This window comes from Molothrus ater, chromosome 3 (genome assembly GCF_012460135.2).
Source record: "Molothrus ater isolate BHLD 08-10-18 breed brown headed cowbird chromosome 3, BPBGC_Mater_1.1, whole genome shotgun sequence".
Lineage (NCBI taxonomy): Eukaryota > Metazoa > Chordata > Aves > Passeriformes > Icteridae > Molothrus > Molothrus ater.
In genome coordinates this window covers 64,416,821-64,441,098 of record NC_050480.2, presented here as the reverse complement: position 1 = coordinate 64,441,098, position 24,278 = coordinate 64,416,821, and the positions used below count along the sequence as shown (strand labels likewise).

The following is a 24,278-nucleotide window of genomic DNA, read 5'->3' as shown; positions in this document are numbered from 1 at the left end:
AAGCCCATTATCTTTAGCAGCAGAAGAAAACCCCCCTCAAGATACTTCATAATTAAATTTTGTTTCCTGAAATTCACTTCTGCCTTTCACTACATTGAATAGTTATATCTATTAACTTTTCTTTTTCTCCTTAATAAAAAAAAAAAAGAAAGCACTAGAATACCATGCTTGGGACCTGCTGGAAGAAAAAAGTGCTTGAAAGAGCAAAACCAAGTAACTGATTCTGGTTTTCCATGTTCCTTGGCATATAAAGAAAAACTACAATTCAATTGAAGTAATCAGGATTTTTTTTAATCCTTAAAAAGATAATATATTCCCTTAAAAATGATAGACAGTATAGACCTCAGGGTCTCATAACATCAAAAGTTCCTATTCTATCAGCTAAGCATTCCAGAGAAGTTGTTGGAAGGTTATTAGAAAAAGGGGTTTATTGAAGTTAAACTGGAAGAACTCCTAAAAAAGTAGTAACTCTGATTCTCTGCATCCAATCTCTTTCTTCCAGGAAAGCAACATTCTATGAATTTTCACACTATTAGCTTGCAACCAGAAATATTAAATTAAATTAAATGAATTGCATATGACAATAAGGGAGAAAGATCTGGGGACTTTCCACAGCACAACAAGCTTATCTGATGAAGGAAAATGTTCTGGTCTGCAAGAATCATGGGCCCTGTATCTCACCACATTAATATCTAGTTCTTATCCCTTCTGTTCTAAAAGGCAAAACTCAGAATGTGCACAAAAGAAAAAGCTCTGCTGAGGTTTAGAGACCATTTAATTTCTGCCAAGTCCCTGATTCTCTAATTAGGTAACCGAAATAAAAACAGTCTCAAAAACACTTAAAATATAAACTTTGTATTTCTTCTGTAAGTGCTACTGAAAGAATGGTTATACACAGGTATCCCAACAGTTGTTAAAAATGAAGTGCAAAAGCTCATGTGAGTCCAGAAAAGGCCACAAACTGACAGGAAACAAATAGAAAACCCCAAACACAATAACTGTAGTTTGAACAGATATAACTGTAGTTTAAACAGATATAAAATGCCTTTTAATCTTTAAATTTAGAGCACTCTCAGAAGTGTCAGATCTACCCAAACCTCAACATCCCCACATTTAAGGTTTGTAAATTTCTGTCCTCAGCTCCCACAGTGCACATCAACATCATGCAATTTCAACTCCATTGCCTATTTCATTTCCTAATTTTCCTACCTTTGCACAACATAATATACAATCAACTGGATACAGTTTAACATTAAAGGTTTCTTTCTCCCATCTTTGTCAAAACCCATCTCTCCTCCAAATCACACAGGTTTGAGCCAAACACAAGAGGTACTTGTCTTTTTTTTAAACCCTGCATTTTCAAAGAGAATGAATGTTCCTGAAATAAGTATGAGTAGAAGATGAATTTGAAAGAACATTTAAGAAGTTATAAAAAAATCCCATTACAAATATATTTTAAATGCACCTGCAGTCCATTCCCTGCATGAGTGAATTTATTAGCAACTATATATATCTGTACAAACAAACTCAGGTGCAACCTTCAGAATTAAAGGGGATGTTAATGCTAATTCTCAAATTAAGTTTCTTATTTTTAGTGGGCGTAACAGAAAGGAAATAGCAAGGCAACAATTCATTATCTGAGCATTGTTAAAACCTGTAATAATCTGCCAACTTGTGAAAAAAATTTCCCTCTGAAAAAGCCCCAGGAGCTTCTTCCCCAGCACCACATTGACAGCAGATGGCCAGCATCAAGTCTGCAATTACCAGCCTGGCCTGACAGTCCCACAGATGACAATGATACTCTTTTCTTTTTGTGGTGTGTGCAGGGGGCAGCTTGAGAGATGCAGACTGCTAGGTATCATAGGCATCAACCCCTTCCACTAAAAATATACATATACAATCAATTTCAAGGCCTGTCATATGATTCCCCCATTAATCTTCATTTCACCATTACATTTCCCTCCTTTTTTCTCTAACACTTTCTTTTCTGCTACTTAAAAGTTTTTCAAACAAGGTGGTGGGAAATGTGAAACATAAAGGATGCAGGAGAACTGACCATTGTAAAGCATTGCCAAAGACAAACCTCATGAACTATCTGTTGTTGCAACCTTGCAACCTTTCCCCCCTTTATTTTATTCTCCCCCCACCCAGCCCTGAACAGATTATTCTTTTGCCTACAGAGGAGAACAGAACATCTGATGAGGAGCTGCTGTTTCATTTCCTCTCCTTCATCCCACCCCTCAAATGGGGAAGCCCTCAAGAGGGGGGAGGGGAGGGTATGGTTTTAATTCAAATGCTGCATCTTAAAATACTATTGTGCAGCATTTGGCTGGGAGTGATTAAAGCTATATATAAATACACAGCATGAGAGTACTTCATCCCCCCTACATCTCTGGGGGAAAAAAAAATACCAAAAAACTTTTGCTTTAATAATCATTTATTATTTCAGTTTTACACCCAAGAACTTGAATATTCGAGCAAAAGATTTATTTTGCCAAAGCCAACAACTGTTTACAAATGAAAGGAAGCAGAAATCAAGTTATGAGCTGACAGATGCAACAGAAAGAGGGTGGAAAGGATTTTCTCATGTGCAAAAGGGGCCTGACAGACTTAACTGAGGCATTTGGACCTCTCCTCAGGAATGCTCAGCCCTCCACAGAGCCTTCTGTCTTACACCGATTCAGCATTCCTTACTTCATTTCTACTAAATCTTCCTGTTCTTCCTCATTCCAGCTACCCCTTTTGCAAAATTTATCAGGCATAGAAAGCTGCTGGAGAAAAGTATATCACAATCCTGCTGTCATTCATTATCTGTCTCAAAAATCTTACTGGGAAATAAGTCAATGCACGAAGAAAACCTCAAGTCTCACTACATCTCTCTCATTCCAGCTTAATTCCAGTTGACAGGTTGTATAGGGAGGGTGACAATGTTATGGAAACACTACCACTGTAGAGGCTGTACCCCTCCCTGATAAAATCACCTTTGACTAATCATGATTTAATCCAAATTATGTTTTGACAATCTTTAGATACTGTTAATTCTTCTCAGAGATCGTTAACTATGTGTCAAATGCCATGCAATAAAAAGTGAATTCCTTCCCACCAGTGGAGAAGAGCCAACACGCTTTCCTCATGGCAAGATGAGCAAACTTTCTTTGCTGACACACGCTACGTGACACACACAATGAATACCAGAAAGCATTGTCCTTTTATCAACTCCCTCGAAAGTTTCTGCTTTTTCCCCACTTGTTTATCAAGTGCTGTAGTACAGACATTACTCCTCTGTATAAATCTGGCACTTCTTGCAACTGCAATTATCAAAACATGTAACACAAGCACCCCCTTTGTGGCAGAGATGCAAGTTAATGCACGCAACTCATGCAGAACTAAATTAATCAACCCTTACCAAAACAATTACTTGGCTCCAGCAAGGAAAAAACTGCGTGTGCTCAACAGCTTTACAAAAGTACAGTTAGCTTGTGAAAAACATCTTTAGAACGTTTTGGATTGTTTCTCTCTTGGAAACATACAGAACTTAGCAGTGTTAACTCACCTTCCACACTGTCAGAACAGGAGGTACCAATCCCAGTGTCTCCGCTGTCAGAAGCTATGCTGTGTCTTCTCACAGGATTGTTTTGACTGCTTGATGAAATTGTTGAGGACTGCCACAGGGATTCAGTACCAGGTAACCATCCCACTGAGGAATAATCCGAGCCTATGAAAGAGAAAGCCAGAAGTCTGTCATTGGAGATACAATACAAAAATCAGGAACAAAATACCTGCCAAGATGAAAACTGAATCCTATGTTTCATAGATAAAACTTGAGCCAGAGGGTGTATGCGTCTTAGAGGTTTGGTTTTTTTTGTTAAGTAAAATCCTTTTGCTAGATGAAAGCTTCCCCAAAATTCTAACATATATATTTTTACTATTTTAAACTTTTCTTGTACTCTTTAACAAGACATTTATTATACGATTCCTATCCTAGAACTGATCCTCAAATCACAGCAGAATTTTGCATTGCAAGCTTTCAAATACAAAGCAATTAATTAATTTTAGGACAGAAACCAGTTGAAGATTTGGCCACTGAGATACAGTCCTTTTCTGCTGTGCATAAACCACATGACCTAGGTGATAAAGCCAGCAATAAAATCGTCAACACTGATACCTAAAGTAATTCCTTATGTAGCTGCACATAAACAGCCTTTGTGAGACACATATTCATCTAGTAGTTTGTTTCATTTTGGTTACTTTTTTTCATTGAAATAATTGTTAAAATATTACATTTTAAAGTACAATTCAGAGCAGCAACTAGCTCCGCTGTTCAAGGAGTTTTTAAAGTAGGCCACATATTCTCACAGCCAACCTCAAGGGAAAATTTATCTCAGAGTACAATCCCAGAAGACCATTACAATTTCCAATAGCCAGTACCTAAATCTGAGCATTGTTTAAAGGCAGAATACTGATCACCACATTCATACTGTGAACCAGCACAGGCACATAATGAACCACGGAAAAAAGCATGGCTGCTCTTCATTTATATATAATCACATACATACACCCCCTCTAGCACTTAGCTTTGTATAGCACTTTCAGCAGGAAATGATTCATGAAGGAGTATCAGCTCACGTATAATGTCTCTTGGGCTACATGACGTTATTTTTAGATCATTTAAACACTTTCAGCAATGTCCATCTGAAGTCGTAACAGCAATTTGCCTCTGCAAGGACATTTGCTACTTCCAGCTGTACTTGTTTTCCAGTAAATTAAATAGTTCAGAAAACAATGCAAAAATTAAATATGTGGGTATATATACAACCCAAATCCCCATACATGAATACATACATGGTTCCCATACAGCAGCCAAATCAATAGACCTAGTAGCTGGAGTGGTGACAGCTGCCTGCCAAGCCAGTTGAAAACTGAGGAACACAATAAATACTTATACACTAAATTCCTTGTGGCATGTGCTATTGACCTGGTACATGACATCTAAAACAGTCTTTTTTGTAGGTAGGTTCTTGAAGGCCTTAAATATGCCTGTCCATCTCGTTTGCCTCAACTTCATTCTCTGTTGAGATTATGCCTCTTCTTCCCTTTAGCACATTTGCCTACCTTTTTCTCCCCATAATTCAAAATCACCCAGTTCTCCTTCCCCTTCATTCTACTTCAGCCATACCTTGTTGATGTATTTCCTTCTCTTCCTTAAGCTTAGTTTTGCCTCTACAGAAGTCTCTTTAACTATTCCAGTGAGTATCTTTCAGGTCCAAGGGTGAGGGGGAAGACCAGAGGAGCCAGACATGAACACAAGTGCCCATGGCTCACCAGTCACACCCTGTAAAGGGATCCCAGCCAAGATTCCAGTGGAATACCACTCCAGGTGTCATCCTTCATATCACCCTCTCTTGTGTCATCATGTAATGTACTCAAGTGTGACAGTTTTGCATACAGCTAGTGGGAAACTGGGACATTTCTTCTTCTCTTACCATCCAGCATATTTTTCACTAATACTCTGGCTGCTTTGGGAACAGTAATTTTACCACACCTCCTTCTGAACAGGGCTACTTTCCAGAAGAATTCCACTTCATCTCTCTCAAGCTGCATCTAGCTATTCAAGCAAGAGTCAAACTGACTTATGGAACGCCAAGCTAATTAAATCAGAGACAATTCTGATTTAGGAGACATTTAAAATACATTTATAGAACAGAAATATAGATAGTTTCACCCTTCATTATGCTGTTTTTCACCATACAACTCTTTGGTGACATTTCAGCTTTTATGGTGTTACACAAGTGTTAAAAGAAATGCACCAGATAATTTAGTATAGAGTAGTGGTAGCATTAAGATAGTATTAAGTGCCAAACCCTTCAGATCTCTTGGTTAGAGAAATGCCCAGCACGTGAAACTACAACCATCCATACACAAACGCCCAAAAGGGAGAGCTGCATTTCACTCTGGTACAACTTTGAGGAATAAAAGCTAAAAATACCACAGAATGAGAGTAACTTAAAAAAGGACTTTCAGAAGACACGTACTCTAACCTTCAGCTGAAAGATAAGATAATTAGATCAGACTACTCAGGGCCTCATCCAGCTGAGTCTTGAACACCTCCAAGGACACAGATTTCCCAACCTCTCTGGTTCTTCCAGATTTTACCACCCTTCATTCCAAGAAAGTTTTCCAAACACCTCAAGAGGCTCTCATGTTCCAAACAAATTGTTGCAATATACCCCAAAAGATGCAACAACCCAGTGCAACTAGACTAGGTTAACAAACAGGGTTTACATACTAGAGGGGGCAGACACTGATTCCCATCGGGATCTCTGCAGGTACTGTGAGTAGAGAAAGTAACAGGCACCACAAATCACCCTGCTGTAATCTATTCTCAGTTTTACACCTACACACAGACAGCCTGGGGACACATCAAGCCCCAGTTGCATCCTTCAAAAAATGCTTTTTCTTTGCCCCTTGACATTAAGCATACTCCTTTTTTTTCCTAAAAAGGATAGCTAATAATGCAGGAGTCTGCAGTTTTTGATGTTTCATGGCACACCCACAATTGTGTTACCTTGCAGACGTAATGGAGATTCTATTTCAGAGAAGGCCATTACAAATAGCAAGTGTCTGCATGAGAAAGTGAGTTCAATCATCTTGGAAAAGCTGTATCATAAACAGCCAAATACAAGCACCAAGATAGTAGAAACAAACCCAAATATTAAGCCTGAACAGTAAGTAACTCATAAAATAGGACCCTATAGATCTCATTACTCCGAGACATTATTTCTTTATTTGAAACTGACCTTCTGAGCCAAATCGTGAGGAATCCCCAGTTGCTATGCACCCCATTCTCTGCTCCCCATCTCCTTTCTGAACAGCTCTCTGCAAATGTACGATCTTTCATACAGCAAAGAGCCCACACTAAAAGAACCAAGTGTAAAAGCAGAAGATACACAGGAGTCCCCACGCTGCTCAGCCAGCACACCTGCCTCACCCTGCTGCTCTGATCTCTAACCTGCCAATCAACAGCCACCATCCATCTGCCCAAAATACAGAGTGGAGTAAGAAAAGCAAGCAAAAATTTCTAATCAATATTTGTCCTGCTGAATTGCATATTAGCATCTGTCTGTGATCATTCTTTACGGGGTTAGAAAAATCTACCTTTCATAGGATTCACTAGGAGAGAAAAAAGTAGTGTCATCCTACCAGGCTGCAATTTCCATCAACAAACATGACAACATACACATAAGATCACAAAAAAATCTCAAAAGAAGCCTTGTTTATACAAAAAGTTGAATGTCTCCTTAAATTTGGTCAGTGAAACATACCAACATAGTCCTCTGTTTCCAGCCTAGGCATTTAAAACAGATCCCTTTACAACTAAGTATATAAAGGGCAGGAAGTAGATTATTTATTAAAAGGGAACAGTTGTTGAAATTTCACTCCACAAAAACATGTATCTTTTTCTGTGTTACAGAACACTGTCATCTATTGCTGTGAGAAAGACTCACAGTTAATTCTGGATCATTACCATGCCTAATTTCAGTGGCATGCACAGATCCCCTGTGAAGTACATACACAAAATAACAACATTACCGTCTTTACATTTGGTTCCTAAAATACCTCTAACATGCCTGAATGTAAAGATTGTTATTTTAAGTGACAGCTGTGATACTGTTACTTTACCTAGACACTGCAACAGCAAAAGACTTAACTGGGTTTCACAGCAGATACATCCTGAACTAAGAATACTGATTTTTCTATTCCACACTATGACTGACATGGATTGTGACCAGAAGTGAAACACCCATGACAGCCAGTGCAAATTTATACAGTCAAAGGATTCTGAAGAAGATCTCTCTACAGTACTATCAAAACTAACTACACAAAGCTCATTCTGGTCATCATGGATGTGACCAGGCTGTACAATCATATTTCACGCCAGGATGGCACTGAAGTCTGCCTGAAGCCCTTGCAAGGAAAGAGAGTCAGCATTCAGCCCAAAGACACTGCCACAGTTAATTAGTTTACCCTCACCATCTGTACCTTTACCCTAAACACTGCTAATTATGCACAAAGATCACATGACATTTTGAAAGAAATCACCCCACCTTCAACCCAGCTCTCCCACATCCACTCATATAATCCCCTGACATTGCTGAACTTATTCTGGTTGCATCTTCTACACATTCCCTTCTCAATAAGTTCTTTAAGGTGTAATAGCCTCACTTTCACTTTCTCTCCTGTACCACAGGGCTGCATAATCACACATCTAGGAAAAGTCTACAAATAAACCCACAAATGGTTTCTCAATGATATGGTTGCTGTATTGTAAGAAAAAACTTACTTTGGTTGGAAAATGTTTGTTTACTCATCATACCTGCAAGATCATTACTGCCACAAGGTTAAAGAAAATCTCACTCTGGGGTGTGCTTCATGCACAACAAGCCCTCATGGATAATATTCTTTTTTTTAACTGCTGGAAAGACAACACCATGAGAAAAGGCGATGGAGGCAGGGGAACCCAAAATGCTAAAAAGCCTTTCCAAAAGTAGACACAAGAGCAGATGTCACACCTCACACATTTATACAGGACTTTTAAAAAAGCTGAGAGCTAGCAATAGAATGGTGCAACAGCAGCCTCCTTCAGTCTAAGGTGAAGCAAATAATAAGGTGCAGTCACTCAATCTGATATTCTGACACAATAAAAAGATCCTGGCATGACAGTGTTCCTTCCAGACACAGGCAAAAAAAAAACTGATAAGTAACTACTTCATAAATTCTTTCAAAAATAGTGTTTAAAAAATGGCATCCCAACCCTAACCTCCTAGAAACATACTTCCTAGGTGCACTTCACCTTCATGGTCCTTTTGTAAAACAAACTGCAAGTTTTAATACAAATATCCAAAACAAGTTCCAGGTCTACAATACAGGCTGTTTGCTTCCAGGGTGAGCAGAACATTGGGAATAGAGGTTTCTAATGCTTCCAGGGAAGGTGGCCAGATTTCAGTTTCAAGATCCTTTTTTTACAAATGCTCTGGAGGTGGTGGAAACTCATAGCTCTACCAGCTGGCCATGAACTAAGATACCAGAAGGTCCCAGTCCCTCCTCTCACACGAATGCAGCTGAGAGTAGGTGGATGATGCAGTTTAATCAAAGTGCAATAAGAAGCAGGGTAAGGTGGGATGAAATGACAGCCTGAACTATTTCATTTTTACGTTTCAGTTTCTCAAAAGTACTTTATAGTGTCAGATAACTGAAGTATGATTCATCCTAAGGACTCATATCCTTTATTAGTGTGCTTTCTTGACAGAGCCTGCAAGCTATTTAACTAAGTTCTCATAGCTTTTCAGTTACAAACAGATTAGAACAACATTAAGCATGAAAAAAGATAAAAATGTACAGATATAGAGGGAAACAGGGAAGAAAAATAAGAATGTGAGAGTTTAAACAGAAGAATATTGAGAGAGACCTTTTTATCAACTTACAAAGGCTGATAACACTGCCTGGTATACAAAGGCTTATGCTTGTCCTCTGTATTACTAATGTGCAAAAGAATTCACCTTCTAGAGAGAGAGAGAAACATAAAATGGTAGAGGAAAAAAATTAAAGTAGAAGAAAGAAACCTTAAGAAGAAAATACTCAAAATACAATCCTCAGAGTACACAACCACCTGGACTGGCAGTATCAAAACTGCCTTTACAAAAAAGGGCTATGGTCATATTTTAAGGAACATAAACTTGTGCTTCAGTATCCTGTGAGCTAAATTTAAAGTAGATTGTCACCAAACCTACAGCTTCTTTCACCTCTCAAATTCCTTAATAAAGGTTAAATAGTTTTGATTTTTTTTCCCCTCACAGAAGTGGCTAAATGTACAATCTCTCATCATAGATAATTACAACTATAAAACATTTGTTTTCTACACAAAACAGCATTTCAAAGTGAACCTTTACAAGGTCTGATTTTTATGACAAATGTGCACAGGACTGTACAACAAGCTACAAGGTATCCCATGCAGGAAAGTATGCAATTTAAAGGAACAATGGTAACTAAAAATAATAAGTCAATTGGATGGATGAGCATCAGGTAGCTCGCTCTCTGTACCCTCACCAGAGGCTAAGAAAGTAAGAGGAGAACAGCTCTGTCTTTCCATCAGAGTCCAGCTGGCCAGCTTATGCTGCTGGCTAAAATGGGTCTGAGCTGGGAAGGCTGTTTGACATCAGAGCTAATTGGACCTACTGCTCAGCTGCTAGGCAGAGGCTGCTCACTCTGCTCACACTCACACTCATCCTGCTTCCCCAGCATGGGCCCTGCCACTCCAGAGCCTAGAGCAAGCGGGTCAGGAACAAACTGTCCTCACTCACGGAAAAGGTTATCTGCTCATTTGACTTTATAAGCCTTGCTCAGCCAGGGGCCAGACAAGAAGGAGTGCCAGGGAGGGAGTGGAAGCATACAGGTCTGATGCCCAGCAGCAACCAGGCTTATCCTACTGCCAAACTGCACATTGAGGCAGATTCTAAACTGGAGCTAGATATGCATAAATCTCTGGCTGCCTTCACTGAGGAGGACAAAATCCCTTCAGCTAGCAGAGAGTTGTGCTCAACTCTTAACTAAAAAGATGGCAAAATCCTTAAACTGACACAGGTATGAAATATGGAGCTTTGCCTTCCCTGACTTCTACTCTAGAAAGTATGTAACCCAAACACAAATTCATAACACACTTCATATTTCATACACAGACAGCATTTAGCTGTAGTTATTTAGCATCAAACCAATGATTAAATTCCAGCCTTGAGAGGAAAGAAAGCGGTTTGCTCTCATTTCATCACTGACAGGAGCAAGACCAAAAGCTCAATCCAATTGTTGATGGCACTCCTGTGAGTTTTCTGCCTCCAGATAGAACATTTGCATAAAACAGAACTTCAAAATACAAACTGCAGATGTTTCTTATTTCATGTTTGGCACACAGACTACAACTATTACCTCATGGCTGCTATGCTGGCTTGCCTCTTTGTTTTTGGACTCAATGCACTATTCACCCCATGGAAACACAAAATGATATTCCTAGTTTCCATCCACTTCCATAACAACTACAGAGGAGAAGACTACCTTTTAAACTTGGAAAGTTTATCAACTGCAGCATGAAGAGGGGAACACCTAGGAAAATAAACACATTAAATTATACTTGAAGTTAATATAAACTTTCAACAGCAAGCCCTCAGGACATGCAGCCAGCTCCTAGGGTCTGTCAAAAAAGCTGGGCACTTTTAGTTGATCAGCTGAATCCTCCTATCAAAAAAAAAATGTAATGATCATAGCCTATCATCTGCTTCACCCTTTCTTACAGCTTAGCTTTATTAGTATTCAAAACCAGGTAAGTTGCTCTGCAAGCTGTTTGTCATGCTAACATTTTTCTTACAGAATTACCTTTGTCCTCTCTCTCTCTCTCTCTGTTTAAAGGCTTAATTCAATCTCCTCTGTGCGTGGGGAAAAGTGAAGTAATCCTAAAATGAGTCAAAAAATACTAAATGGTTTTAAGTAGCTCCCACACTTTGCAAAGTGGCACAAATAGGAGTCCAGCAGTCTTACTTTAGAAAGAAAGTGCATCATTTCTCTCCTCTTTGTAGTGAAATATCAGTTCTAAAGATATCCTTGACGCTAAAATAAATGGAGAAGACAGACTCCCCCAAAATAAAATTTCGCTGAAATATTTTGCTCAAGTATGAAAAATGAAGGACAAAATCTTAGCACTGTTAAAGAGGTCTAATGTGCATTATAAACACAACAGGACCTAATTTAATGTGCAAGTATCAGAAAACTGAGCCTCCAGGCTATAGGTTTAGTGCATACTAACAGAGGTATGCACAGAATAACAGAACTATGTAAGGGAGTTCCCACATTGTTACATTTCAGTGGAAAGGATGAAATTCTCTCTTAATGTAAGACATGAGGAGATTTTCCTTACAAATTTCCAGTGCCCATGTCACAGAGCACAACTTTTCCTCACAATTAGCTTTACAGCTTCCTATCACTCCTATTCAATGTAAAGAAGGACAATACCCTGGAAACTGAGAAAAGTAGTTAGAAAAAAAAAAATAATCCTTGAATACAATACACCATCATCTCTATTCAGGATACTTTCAGTCAAAACCAGCACTTCTTATTTTTCTGTCTTCACAACTACAATCACTTTCAATGTAAAGCTTTACATTACAATAATTCTACCAACCACACAAAAGCCTTTGCTCAATCAGTTTTGTAATTTCAGATGATGAAGAGAACAGAAAGTATTTAAGACTGCAACTACTAGCTTTAGTTTTGCTAAGTAGCAAAAATGATAAAGTTTTGAGCAATGGTATTTCCAATGTCTTTTTGCGCTTTTAGTTAGGTCAGTACACTTCATACCTTGTTTTCTTATTACCCACAAAACCACCAGGTCTTTGATCAGTGTTAGCCACTGAACTTTACACAAAGCACTAATTCTCAACTATAAGAATGCCTCCAGAGGCACTGAAAATTGCCAAAAGGTCTAAATGCTGAAGGTAGGCATTCGGGAGGGAAGACATCATCTTACAAGAAGACAGTCCTGAAAAAAAAAAGGGTAATTTGTTTTGAAATATTTAAAAAAGTTGCAGCTCTCCACACCATCTGGAAACTATGCTATGAAAGGAGTAAAACAAACATTAAAAACATAAGGATACCTTATAAGGAATCTCAGTTCTGACTCCAGGATCATTCAAGAATGTTTCTCATCCGAATACCACACCACTGGTCTCTAGTGTATCAGAAGGTTGAAAGCATCTTTTTCTTTTTTAATTGCATTTGCTAGGTATACTTCAGGTATTTTAAGAAATGAAGAGGCAGTTAAGACCTTTACTTGACACAACTTGCACTGCCCTTCCTCAGCAAGACTGAGACAGTCTCCTACCACCTCTTCCGTCATTATCCATTATTCTGGACTTGCTTAAACCTGTGAGTCCACTAATTGGTGGAAGTTACACTGTCCAATGGAATTAATGTCACTTTTTCCTGATCCTCACTTAACCTTCCTTGACCTTCCTGGTAAGTCTGGGGATTAACTATATACTTCCTGATGTCATCTGCAGCAGCAAACCAAGACTGTGCTTGCTGGGAGATTTTTCCACTGTCCACCAGCTGATTGAAGAGCTAGTCTACTTGACTCTAAATATCCCACACCTGCCAGACAACAGCATAGATGTTTCCTGCAGTGAAACAGACAGATTTCTGTCAGGTGCCTGACACCAGGCAACTGTAAATCCCTCATTCAGTATTTAACTTCAGTATTTTCCTGGTCCAGCTTCCCCAATTAGTTTGCTGGAAGGTTGAGAAAGTGCTAGAGTGGGTACACAGGAGGCATACGAGTGGAGGTACACAGGAAGCTGGGAGCAACTGCTCACTAGATTATTTCAGCTGCAAAATGAAATCATGCCCTGCAATCTGCTTGCATACACCCTTTCAGGCAAAAAGAGCAGGTTACCTGCCATATTTTCCCATATTTCAGAGACTATTACACCTTTAAGGAAAAAGAATAAAAAATTCTCAAAACTCAGCCTCTTTTCTTTGTGTTACTGACTCCTTTTACAGATGGGCAGTTCAAATCTCAAAAAACAGCAGAGATCCCTGGGGAATGAGGAACAGAAAGATGCAGTGTCATTTACAGCACGGCTGGCTGCAGAGAAATAGGTCACTTGAGCGTGGCTGTGCAATCAATAGGATGTTCGCACTCAGACAACCGAGCCAGATGCTGGGGAGCACAGTGCCCAGGGAAAGCCAGCATCCTCAGGGGCAATTCCACAGGGCTCAGCAGTTTCTGGGAATATGAGGCATGATGTGTCAGGACTAACACACTTGTGAGCATATTTACATGAGTTATTCCCTGCTGCAATTTTTCCTCCTCTTCTCTAGGCCTCTGCAGCCGATCTGCAGTGTCCCACAGGCCACACTTAGTGCCTCCTCAACTTGTCCAAGACAGCAAAAACTTCATGTAGGAACCTAAGGCAGGAGCCAGAACTTCTTATACTTCAGTACACCTTCCCTCAGTGCTGGCAGCAATAAACTTCAGGACACTATATTTAGATTATTCCAGAAAAGAAATATCAAAATATAATGGCTTCCTCCTGAAGAAGTTTTATGGAGTGCAGCTGCCCAGCTGCTGGTGGGGGCTGCAGGGAGGGCTGTGTGAGGAGTGTCTGGGGTTGCCAGGCCATGGACACAGCCGGTTCCAGACAGCTCCAAGGCAGCCACAGCAGGGTTCAGCTGAGCCCTGCTGCCATGATGGCAATGCCTCAGGGAAAGCATTTGTTCAGAAAGAGCAAAACACTCCCCATGAGCAGTGAGTGAGGGAGAACAAGAGTGTGAGAAACAGCCCTGCGAACCCGGAGGCAGGAACAGGAGCAGAGGGGGAGGAGCAGCAGCTCTGATCAGATGCCCCCTGTAAGGTCCTACAGAGATCAGGATGGAGCAGGGCAACAGCACAAGGAAGGAGTGTGAAGAGAAGTCGACATGGACTGACACCACGGCCAAATCTGTTCTGCCTGTGACAGCAGCTGGCAAGCAATCTCTCTGTCTTCATCTCAACACGAGCTCTTCCATCCTATTTTCTCTCCTGCCTCACTGAGGACTGAGAGCAGCAAGCCGTTGAGCAGTGAGCCAAGGCTAACCTATGGCAAAAGCCAGTACAAAAGTGACTTTTTGAATCACAGTGAATACGCCTGAATGTGTTTTTGGGCTAATCACAACCACAATGAGACTGTTTCATTGTCAGTGTACAATTCTAAGACATATTTGGCCACCCAAGAGATTACTGACAACTACAGGCAAGTCAGCACTTTTTCAGCCAAAGAACCACCAGCACAGGAAATGACAATTAGTTTAACTCTTTAACTATTAAACAACAAGCAAGTTGTATGTTAAAAACAAGTATCCAAAGAGTACAGAACACAGAGCAGTTGATATTGAACAAGAATAATACTATCTCTCTTCTCCTTAACTAACTTGCCTACAATGAACAAGCTTTGCTTTTAACAATGGTAGATGATCACCTCTGGCTACAACCTCAAGTCATGCAATTTAGGAGGCTTTCAGCTATTCTTACCACCGTGCATCACATTTTGAAATACATGGGTTCTTTAGCAGGTATTAAGTGCCTGGCTAAAATCTTAGCATAAATAATTTTGCACTGTAAGAATCAATATTTGATTGACATAAATTCTAGACATTATTTGGAGAATCTACAGGTGCTGTTTTCCTACCAGCACTTCCTTCACCACCTCCCACTAGGGCAGACAGAATGGTTCAGGCTGCTTTTTACTACATATTTATTCAGGCTGCTTTTTACTACATATTTATTCTGTAAAACTCCTTAAAACAAATGCATTCTTTTCAAAATGACTAAAGTAATAACTACTTCCTTTAATTAAAATTTTAAAAGCAAAGAATTATTGCAACCACAAGTCTATATTCAGTCAAAGTGTAACATACAGAATCAGAATAACTGCTAACTTGCAAACCCAACACTATAATACACTCTTACATCCATCATTCTTCTCTTGCCAAGCAGTTAAGACATAAGTGTTCTGCACATATTAAAGGAGTGGATGCTATATCCATAAAAGTGAATTGCCTGGAGGGATGAAAAAATAAAGGCGTTGTTTTTGAAGGGAAGTAAGTAGCTCCTGTTCACTATCACTCAAACACAGAATGTCATTTGACCCCATAGTGATCTGTGAAAGACAGCAGAGGCCATTCTAGCAGCCAGTCTTGCAGCTGGAAAATTCCTTTTTTAAGTTTGGGTGAACAATCTTTATAATGCACCGCATACAAACACATTTATACACCTATAACTGGTAACCAGTTTGAAATCTATGCTTGGACTAACTCACCATTTATTGCCTGTAAAGATAAACCTGCCTTTTCAAGATACTTCCAAAGCTGTACCATCCCTGGCTGCACATCTCCAATAGCAGAGCAAGAAAACTTATCACAAAACAAAGCCACTGGACTTCTGTCTCTTCCTCCACCTCAAAGGATGAAAACAATTGTCATCAGCCCCATCCTCCCCACCCTGGCTGAGTTAGGAAGCTGCCTTGGAAACCCACGTGTACCCCAAGAAGGCAGTGCCACACAGGCTTTACAATGTGTTGGGACCTTATTGCTGCTGCCACTTCACTTGTGACATCATTAAATAATCTTTCAGACCCACATGTGCCATGCTGCCAGTGAGGCTCAAGTACAAGGAACACAGGGCAAATCACACTGCCAGGGCTCCAGGAGCAGAGGGTACAGGCTACTATTTTTAGGGAGTGTCAATAAAATCCTTTTGATGTCCAACATTATCAATAGGCAATAATGGACAGTAGAAAGAAGCTTGACTAGAGGTGGCACAGTTTACTACAAGTAATAAATATGTGTTACTTCATTTCAAAGAGGGCTTCTTTCACTTTCCACAGGCATCTGTTGGACACGCATGGCCCAACAACATCTAGACCAGCACTTTCATAGTCTTAAAAGAGCTGTTAACCAAATGTGCATTTCAAAGGCTGGTCTAGATAAGTAAGCAAAGGGATTAAAATGCTCTATGCCCTTCACTGCAGTTATATTCCTGTAAAGACAGCAGTTACTCACGTGCTGTAGAGGTACAAACTATGCTGCAACAAGTTCAAGAAGACTGAAAGACTTAAGTCAATCATATACATTTCAAATTTAATTTTTCAGCAATTTAATTTTTCAGGACAGGCACTGAGACTGTAAGGAGCTGAAATTATTTTGCATGAGCAGCAAACTGTGTCATTAAATTCACTGATTATACAAGAAGCACCCATCTAAAAAAAAAATCTCAGTGGGATAAAAACAAGACAGCAATTTTTTTTTTTTCAGAGAAGGCACTCCTATTGAACCAAAAAGCAACTACCATGTCGAAATGAGAAGAAAGAGTAAAACTGAAGGTCACAAATTAAATATGCTCCAAAAGTGTCCTTGCCTGTTACATTTTAAGATAACCAGAATTAATTTGCATCTATTACTAAAAAACTGGTCATTCCCCTGTGTAAACAGAATAACTCAGTAAGCACCTAGCTTTGTAAGGGAATTATATGATTTTCAACTGTATGATTTTCAGTGATTTTCAAAAGTAAGACTTTTAAATACCTATATCCATAGGTAACGAAAGTACAACTAGCAAAATAGAAGACTTTTCAGTACAAAACTATGTTTACCAAGAATTATCAAGTTATTACTGTTATACTCCCACACCAATTGGAATCCCCATCAAGTAGCTGCCATTAAAGTATTAAACATATCTTAGCAGAAGAAAGGTTCCTTCAGCTTAAGAAATAAGTGCCTAAACTCCTGCTTCCTCGTAGGACACTACTGTTCTGCTATTAAATACTTTTCCCATGAACAGCCTCTTTAGAAAAAAAATAAAAACACCTAGCATGGTAGTAACAACAGCATAGAGTCTTAGTAGCTGTCATTCCTTCAATAAAAATACCTGCACGGAGCTAATTAACTTCCACATCTTCAGACAGATTACAAACCACACAAAACAGCTTCTCAACTATTTCCCAGTAGGAGAGATGAAGGAGGGCACTCCTCAGTTGGAAATTATAATGCAGACATCATCTCTCAAGGTTAAATCTCTATCTACTTGCCTTCTAATTAACCACCGCTTTCTGTTAGTTTATCCTATCTCAAATTAGATCTTTTTTCTACCTGTTTTGCTACCTTACACCTCTACTGCTTACAGAGACACATGCATTTAAATACTCAGGGTTAATACAAGTTCAAAAGAAAAGAAGGGATGGGGGAGGAACTAGAGGCAATACACAAAATTTGTTCTCCAGTCTTACAGTCAATTCTGACAAACAAGCAAAGGAAAACATTAATTCAGTAATTCACTGGAATTGCTGATAAATACAACGCAATACTAAAACACTTTATGTGCCCCAAACAAAAGGGAAAACAATGTATCAAATATCACAATCTAAAGTTTTCTGAAACAAGTGAAAAATGAACACTAACAACCTTTGTAATGGTCAGAAGTTAGTGTCAGGGTACATGGTGATGATATAACCTTTTAATATTCCTGTCCCAAAGACAAATAATCAAGAATTGAAACATCCTAAAATCCTGCAGTTTCCATCAAATTAACTGAAATCTCCACACCTATTGTTCAGAATACCCACTATCTTTGCAAGCTGTAGTACAAAGATAATGCAACTCCATTCTTCTGCAGGAAGCACTAAATAGTTTTTTAAAATGCTTCAACAAGGCAAACGTATTATACGTAGAAATTAATAATCAGAGTACAGAAAAAAAAAGAACAATGTCTTCTTTCACCTTATAGGGATGAACATTAGCCTACTTGTAGAGATTCAGGCAGCTGCTGGGAATGTCTTAGCAGCTCTTGTATTTGCAAGAAAAACCCTGTCAGTTGCAAGCAAAACAATCTCACCATTTAAATATGTCAGCTAACTGTATACACATTATACAGTCATCTTTTGTGAACCCAAAGTTAAAACATAAATCCAAATTTCTATAGGAAATTACTCCAACAGCACCACTTTGCACTTGCAATGGCAGAGCCAAACCACAGACCTCCACTTGTGATCAATTGCTCCAATAAATCAAAACATGACAAAATATTTGCAGAAGCCCTGCCAAAGTAAGACAGGTGATACAGTCAGTAGTACTTTCAAATCCTAAAAAAGGCATCCTAAAGAGCCGGTGCCTTGCCTTACCTTACCTTTGCCCAAAAGCAACGTTCACACGGCTCTGCAGCCAATTCACCGGTTTTGCTCTGCCAGTTTGACAGCCGTGACACGGGAAGTCAGCCCATCGCTTGCACAGAGGTGTTTCCCCTAGAACAGCCTAACTCTAAGCATTAACATTTCAACGCATCCCTGCCAGCCTGCAGGAGCTAGGCTCTAATTAATCCAGAGACAGAAAAGTGGTGGAGAAAAAAAGGGAAAGAAAAAAAAAAAACAAAAAAAACCAGGACTCGACCCATTTGTTCCGGTCTAAATTTACAACGAAATTTACAAGAGAAGCACGCTTCCAGACTCTGCTTAAGGGTATACCAACATAAATCGGGGATGGAAGAGAAAGCTCAAAACATGGAAACGGATTATGTAGGTTAAGCTCAGCTTTTGTCATCCGCTTCGAGGTCCAGCTAAGGAAACGCCGAGCCCCCGGCTGAGGCCGATTCGGCGCCAGCGGCCCCGGGCCGGCCCCCGCGCCCCCTCGGGGCGCCACGTCCCGCTCCGGGCGCGGGGCAGGGGCCGCGCCGCCTCCCGCGCACGGCGGGGACGGAGCCTCTTCCTCCGGCGCTCCTGCGGGGACCCGGCAAGGAGCCGGGCCGGGCCGGGGGAGGGGACGGGAAGCGGCGCGGGCCCCTGTGCCTCCCCCCCGCCCTAGCCCCTTCCCTCCGTAGCGCTCCTTACCCGCCTTGTAGCCGCGCAAGCCGGGCTGGGGGTGCAGCCCGCCCCACATGGTGCCGCGCCGGGCCGGGCCGGGGGACCGCCGCTCTCCGGCGGGCGGGCGGGCTGGCGGCCCGGATGGGCGGTGGAGGCGGCCGCTCCCGCTGCCGCTGCCCGGGGAGCTCAGCGGGGCGCTGCCGCCGCGGCGGGGGCTGCTGCCCGCCCCAGGGGCGCCGCGGCCATGCTGCCGGCGCTGCCGAGCGCGGTGGGACCTGGCCGCCCCCTCGCCGAGACAAAACTTGCTCTATTGCGCTGCCGCCGCCGCCGCCTGCTGCCTCTCCGGCGCTGGCAGCGGGGCGGGGACAGGGGCGGGAGCGCCGCAGATGCGGCGGCTGCTGCTCGGGGACGAAGCGCTTACATAACCCGGCCCACGGGGCGAGCTGCGGCGAGGGGCTGCGGCGGGGGGCGAGTCCACCCCGGCCCGGCCCAGCACAGCACAGCACATCCCGGCCCGGGCTGGTCCATCCCGCCCCGCTCAGGCCCCCCCGGGCCGCGGAGCTGGTTTTGGGCTCGCTTTTGGGCGTGTATGCGCCGCCCGCTCACCCCGGGCTCGGGAAAGGGGCAGCGGCGTGTGCCCGTCGCCGGGGAAAGCACTGAACTGACAGCACTTAGCGTGGTGTAAAGGCAATCGGAAAAGGAAAGTGAAATGCCTGAGTTGCGGCATTGGAAATACCCAAGGTCAGTGTGCACAGACCTTAATAAGCAGAGTTCATAACAAAATCACTCTTTTCCCCTACTTATATACGTTTTAATAAGAAAAAGATGTGGAAATAAAGAATCGTGACATCCATTTGGACGATCAGTTCCACCAAAAGATCCACAGTAACATCAAAAAGTTTAAGCCACAGGACTGGGAACAAAATGCTCGTGTCAGCAATAACTAAAACCCAATAAGAGGCGCATCCCCTCTCCACGCTGCTTTGAGTCTGCTCCAAATACTTCAAAAGACAATTCTGCAATAGCAGCCTTTCTGTTACTGCTGCTTGCAACTGCAGCCCAGTGGGCCCCGTGTAAACTACTTTCTGAACAAGACCCTGACCCAATCAGCAATCCACATTATCAGACAAAGGGAAGGAGAAAGCATTTGGACAGCTTCTAACATCAGCATAGCCATACCAAGATTACAAAATGCACACCCACCAAAAGAAGAAAAGCGATGCTTCAGACAGCATTGTAGATTATGATGGACCTGATAGTTTAGGGAGGTGAGGTGAAACAAGATACGTTCTGTATCTTGTGTGGAGACATTCACAATCAATAAAAAAACCTGTATTCAAACATTTCCTGCTGACCCAATGCATTTTTAATTAGTAGCTGGTGATCACAGAACAGCTTTCATCTCTTTGGAAAGTTATATGTTTTGTTTCAGCACAAGACATGTTTTATTTATGCCTAGCTTGGTATTCATAACGTACTCAATAAAACAGGCCTCAGAAGTACTGGCATGAGCATGTAGAAATGCTGCATGTTGTTATTTCATCCTCTTTCTTATCTGTATAATGCCCTTGCACACTCACTGAAGACCTGACATAATGTGCATTCCTCACCAGCTTGTTTTAACTTCAGAGTGTCAGTGGGTGTTCTGTAGGTAGAGTTGTAGAAACACAGACTTTAAATGTTACCAAACACTGAATAAAAACCCAAATAGTAAAACTGCAGGAGATCCTGTCTCAGACTGTTGCTGGAAGTCCTTGGATGGTAAAAGGTCAGAAGCATTTTCAAGAAGCCACAAATACTGGTTTACAGCAGAACACCAAAGCAAGAACTAAATTTTCATTATCACCACCTCAGTGAAAGTGTCCAGCCTTCAACCCTGAAGCCAATGTCAATATTGAAGAATATTTGCGAGAGAGATGCATGGTAGGTAAACATGAATATTAGAAGAAATAATAAAAGCTAAAGTATATTGCAAAACTTTGAAGACAAACACATAAACAGCTTAGCTCAAGGCCTCTTTAAAGGACTTGACTGTGTGTAACATTTGTAGCATAATATTTTGTTGGATTAGCTTGAGTACTTAGCATATTTACAGGAGGATATGGTGAGCTGTAAGGAAGCTGAATTTTAAGATGGGGAAGGTGTCTAGCTGCAGGCTAGAAGAAAAATTGCCTCATGACTGCTAAGCTCTGGAGTTTGTGGTGCTGTCCTGAAATACAGCTGCAAGAACCAGAGGCATAGCATGACTGCAAGAAAGCTATATGCATAGAAAAGGTGTGCAAACTGTTCTTCTATCTTCTAATAAATGTCACTGCAGTGGTTTTATGTAATTTGTATTGTCGTTCATGGAAGCTTTACAGTTTCTTATGTATCTCCTGCCTAGCCATGAGCAATACCACAGATGAAAAAAAAAGATCAAAAGGCTGAGATGAGGGTGGCAGAACACATTCAGATAGCCTGGCTGAATCCCCTCCAACCATAGGGCTGTGTCTTCCAAGGTGTCCCCACTGGGACATGTGTGCTTAGACAGTGCTACTGCTCAGAGCAGAGATAAAAAACCAACTGTGCTTAAGTACAAGCGGTCAGATAGCAAAACCTGAGACACTTTCATTGTTATGATTGGATTTTAAGTTATTTTTATAGAAACTGAATGTAATTAGTAAAGCTTTTTCACTACTAATAACCACAGTGTATCTGTCTGGAAACCAGGCCCAACTGAAGCCAGTGGTTTTACTCTTTAAATAAATTTTTAGGTTGTTAATGCTTTATTCTTTATCCAGCAATGTTTTACAGCTGCAGTCTGCTTCTGTATCCAGTTCTAGACCTGGAGCAGTATTTGGTTTAGATTTTCAAAAATCTCTTGAAAAATTATGATGACTGGTCTGGACCTCCTGGGGGAAAAAAAAAAAAGAAGAAAAAAAGAAAAAAGAGCTTATGCCATTTAATGCTGCTGAAGCAATCCTCTATTTTCATGTGGATCTCAGCTTGGGGGACTTGCATGAGAGTAGAAACCTGGAGGCATTAAGGTTGGAAAAGACCTCTAAGATCATCCAGTTCAACTGCTAAGCTTGTCACCTCTTACAGCTCTTGGGCTGATAAGAATTAGGAGTGTGAAAATCTGTGTTTCAGTGCTGCCTCAGTCAAGGGGGGTATCAAGGTCCTGATACTCGTGGAAAGCAGCAGCACAGTGTGAGGGGAAACTCATGTAACCTTACACGTAAATAAAACCATAAGTGGAAACAGTCTGCATCCCCAGGTAATTATAGTGAAATTTGATGCTCCAGACAGTGAATGGACTCAATTTCTTAGTGTCTGAAAAGCCTTCTCCCCACCTCCTTTTTTTTCTGACACAAACTCCACCTTCTTGGCAGAATGAACAGAGGAAAAAGACAATAGAAAGTAACAGTTTAAGCACTGGTGCTAGGCAATGCAGTCTCATTAAGGTCAGCTGGAGTACATCTTATCCAATGGTCTGTGGATCCAGATTCAGAAATCACATCCCTTTTTTTCCCCCCAGTAAAAACATAATGCTTGAAGTGGAGTTAAGCTGAAGCATAATCTGTGAAAGCAGCGTTTTCTTTTGATTAAAGCCAAAAATAAGTTCAATGTTTCTTCTACACACTTGCTTTCACATGTAATAAAATTAAAATTTTATAAAAAAACCCAAATGCCAATACCTAAACATTGTTCTAAGAGAATGCAGACCATTTCCCTATCTAATTAAGACTTTAGGCATGTGTGCATTCTATCAAAAAACAACAGTGGTATTTCTGCAAGCATATCTACATTGTAAATTACCTTGAAATTAAAATCACAAATTTTCAGTTATTGAGTTGCTTCACTAAGTACAGCAATTCTTTCCCTCCACCCACAACTTTTACAGTTGAACACTGTGTCCTAGCAAAGTCTTAGCAGCCTTTAAGAAGCCTTAGAACAATTCCTCTTGTTTTCCAAAAAAAAAAACTATGTATGTTACAAAGATATTAAACTGGATTGGGAGTCAGTATAATTAAGAACAGATTAGTTTACCTAAGGAACTGCACACCTGCTGGTAGGGGCATGTTTGCCTATAAAAGACTGAAATGTTTTGTTCAAAGTGCACAGAGTGCACTGCACAGCATTAACAATAAATTGTGTCATCTAATATCTGCAAAGTAGGCATCGTGAGGTAACACTATGTATACAATGTTTTCATTTTTGCCTTTTCTACAAGCAAATGAGAGTGCACATGTCTCACAGAGGAGCACAAGTGGATAGCAGTTTGAATCTGCTTTGCACTGTGCTTTTACTAACAGCTTACACCATGGGAAAGAGTCAAAACAGGCAGCACACTGTTACTATACCTATAAACATAGCTATGGTTTATTTCCAACATCCTGAAATTGCAGATTCTTCTTAATGTTCCAGCTGCCAGAGTCAGATTTTCACCTGAGAAATTATTTACATCATTGCTCAAAGACCTTTTAGTGTCAGGAATTTTTCAACTTTTTTTTTGTTTGTGTATGTGTATCATATTAATTTAAAATAAATCACAGAGAATTAAATCAACTTTCTGTTATCAATTCAGATAGTGCAGGAAGAACAAATGCAGGAGTGGCATCCAGTGGCATCTAACCAGTAACTTATGAAGATAAACAGGATTTTCCCAGGTGTATTTTTCTCAGGGGGAAATTTTTTGAGTTCTGCTATTCTATCTTCCCTTTCCTCCATCCTTCCTTCTTCCCAAAGGCAGTAGAAAAGAAGAGGAAATACAAACAGTTTGGGAGCAGATGGAGAGAATATGTATAAACCAACAGGCTGGAGGTACGTCTTCTCCCAGGCTTCCAATTTGGTTCCTATAAAGTTTAAGTG

The 24,278-nt window shown here is 40.8% G+C and overlaps 1 protein-coding gene across 2 annotated transcripts in view; it reads right to left on the bottom strand.

The window, feature by feature from the left end:
- Positions 1 to 24,278, bottom strand: part of CEP85L (centrosomal protein 85 like) — a 135,352-nt gene that overhangs the window by 85,540 nt on the left and 25,534 nt on the right. Inside the window, exons 1-2 of one of the 2 annotated variants that reach the window (XM_036379809.2) lie at positions 19,455 to 19,550; positions 3,554 to 3,715 (exon numbers count right to left, since the gene is read on the bottom strand). In XM_036379809.2, the coding sequence (XP_036235702.1) occupies positions 3,554 to 3,715; positions 19,455 to 19,503 (211 nt within the window). In that variant the 5' untranslated portion in view covers positions 19,504 to 19,550. Of the gene's footprint in view, positions 1 to 3,553; positions 3,716 to 19,454; positions 19,551 to 24,278 lie in introns of those variants that run through there. The other variant, XM_036379810.1, reaches the window with a different exon arrangement.